At 58.0% G+C, this 2500-nt stretch overlaps 1 protein-coding gene across 1 annotated transcript in view; it reads left to right on the top strand.

The window, feature by feature from the left end:
- The window catches only part of spred2a (sprouty related EVH1 domain containing 2a), a 20161-nt gene that overhangs the window by 8371 nt on the left and 9290 nt on the right, over nt 1-2500 (top strand). Inside the window, 8 exon segments of the mRNA XM_083690201.1 lie at nt 66-150; nt 152-205; nt 207-246; nt 683-684; nt 687-734; nt 736-807; nt 809-854; nt 1236-1300. Coding sequence (XP_083546327.1) covers nt 66-150; nt 152-205; nt 207-246; nt 683-684; nt 687-734; nt 736-807; nt 809-854; nt 1236-1300 — 412 coding nt within the window.

The following is a 2500-nucleotide window of genomic DNA, read 5'->3' as shown; positions in this document are numbered from 1 at the left end:
TTGACTGACTCCCCCCCCCCCTCGCCCCCCCCCCCCCCCCCTCGCCCCCCCCCCCCCCCCTGCAGTGACAGCTACATCGTGCGCGTCAAGGCGGTGGTGATGACCCGGGACGACTCCAGCGGCGGCTGGTTGGCTCAGGACGGCGGCTGCTCTCAGCAGAGTGGGCGTGGCCAAGGTGCTGTCGGCGGAGCTGCTGGTGGAGGAGCAGCTTCCTGATCCACGGCGAACGCCTCAAAGGACAAACAGGTGAGTGGCAGGTCGTCGTCGTCGTCGTCCCCCCCCCCCACCCCCACACCCTACCTTGGGGCCGAGCCAAAGCTAAAGGCTCCTAAGAGAAATTAAAAGAAATCCAAAGAGAAATAAAAGACAAAAAAAAAAAACGCCACAACACTGTGTTAGCTGGCCGAGCTGAAGCAAACGCTAAGGTCTTCAGGTCTCAGAGCGTTACAGTTTCCCACAGAACTCAACCGTGGAATGAGGCAGTCATCTCTCTCTGGTCTGAGCTTTGAAGCTTTTGTGGAGGGCAGAAATCGGAGGACGGGCTGTCATTGTAAAGAGGACATCGACCTCCACCGGCCTCCTCCTGCTTTGAACACACACAGTTCTCCGTAGGGAGAACCTGTAGTCATTGGCTGACCCTAACAATGACATCATCGTCAACTTGCTCCGCCCCCCTTTCCAGGTGATTCTACGAATGCTTCCTGAAGAAGGACCTGGTCTACACCAAGGCCACGCCCCACCTTCCACCATTGGAAGGTGGACAACAGGAAGTGCGGCCTGACGTTCCAGAGTCCGGCCGATGCCCGTTGCCTTCGACCGCGGCGTCCGCAAGGCCATGGAGGACCTGACGGAAGGTATGTGGCAAGGGGAGGCCAACGGAGGTAGAAATCGGAGGACGGGCTCATTGTAATGCATGGAACGGAACGAGGAATGCGTACAATGAGCCCATCCTGCGATTTCTACCTCCGCTAGCCTCCCCCCGATGTCTGAATGTGAAGTTATAAACATGATTCTTTTGACCTCCTGCTCAAACGTAGGTTGCGTAAATAAAGTCTGTTATGACTCGTCATAGTCGTTGAAGGAAGAGTCTCTCATGTTGCTTTTACCTTAAAAACGCTTTTAAGATGAATTCATGGTTTATAAACAACTAAATAAGTAAATAGGGAGGAAAAGGGAGTCTCAGTGAAGCAGAGAGAGCAGTAAGCGACCTCTCTGCTGTCTGCCTCCGTCCGCAGGCTCCACCACCTCCTCTACGACCATCCAGAACGAGGCAGAACTGGGGGACGATGATGTCTTCACTGTGAGTCCTCTTCTCTCTCTCCTCCTCTTGTCTCTCCTCCTCCTGCTCCGCTCTGGTCTTGGTTCTGGTTCTGGGTCTGGCTGAGTATGGCTGGGTCTGGTCTGGGTCTGTCCTGGGTCTGTCCTGGGGCTGGTCTGGTCTGGGTCTGGGTCTGGTCTGGTCTGGATCTGGTCTGGGTCTGGTCTGGGTCTGGTCTGGGTCTGGTCTGGTCTGGTCTTTCCTGGGTCTGGTCTGGGGCTGGTCTGGTCTGGTCTGGTTCTGGGTATGTCCTGGGGCTGGGGGCTGGTCTCGGTCTGTCCTGGGGCTGGTCTGGGTTTGGGTCTGGGTCTGGTCTGGGTTTGGTTCTGGGTCTGGTCTGGGTCTGAGTCTCCCCTTCGGCTCTGCTCTGCTCTGTCCCTGGGGCTGGGTTTGGTCTGGGACTGTCCTGGGTCTGGTCTGAGGCTGGTCTGGGTCTGGGTCTGGTCTGGTCTGGGTCTGGTCTGGGTCTGGTCTGAGGCTGGTCTGGGTCTGGTCTGGGTCTGGTCTGGGTCTGGTCTGGGTCTGGTCTGAGGCTGGTCTGGGTCTGGTCTGGTCTGGGTCTGGTCTGGGTCTGGTCTGGGTCTGGTCTGGGTCTGGTCTGAGGCTGGTCTGGGTCTGGTCTGGTCTGAGGCTGGTCTGGGTCTGGTCTGGGTCTGGTCTGAGGCTGGTCTGGGTCTGGTCTGGGTGGGTCTGGTCTGGGTCTGGTCTGAGGCTGGTCTGGGTCTGGTCTGGTCTGGTCTGGGTCTGGTCTGAGGCTGGTCTGGGTCTGGTCTGGGTCTGGTCTGAGGCTGGTCTGGGTCTGGTCTGGGTCTGGTCTGAGGCTGGTCTGGGTCTGGTCTGGTCTGGGTCTGGTCTGAGGCTGGTCTGGGTCTGGGTCTGGTCTGGGTCTGGTCTGGTCTGGGTCTGGTCTGAGGCTGGTCTGGGTCTGGGGCTGGTCTGGGTCTGGTCTGGTCTGGGTCTGGTCTGGGTGGAAAGGGGGGGAGTCTTGTGCTGTCTCTCGCTTTCCCTCCCTCGAAGCTATTCTGGAGAGAAAAGAAGGGTTTTGGCTAGCATGTGTGTGTGTGTGTGTGTGCGTGTGCGTGTGTGTGCGTGTGTGTGTGTGTGTGTGTGTGTGTGTATGCACTGATGCGTCTGTCAGCTGTGTTTTGACTCGGTTGTGGAGTTGTGCAGATGTCAGCCAGC

The sequence above is a fragment of the Argentina silus genome (assembly GCF_951799395.1).
Source record: "Argentina silus genome assembly, chromosome: 18".
Taxonomy (NCBI): Eukaryota; Metazoa; Chordata; class Actinopteri; order Argentiniformes; family Argentinidae; genus Argentina; species Argentina silus.
Note: the sequence above shows the minus strand (reverse complement) of the source record. Positions and strands in the feature narration are given on the sequence as shown.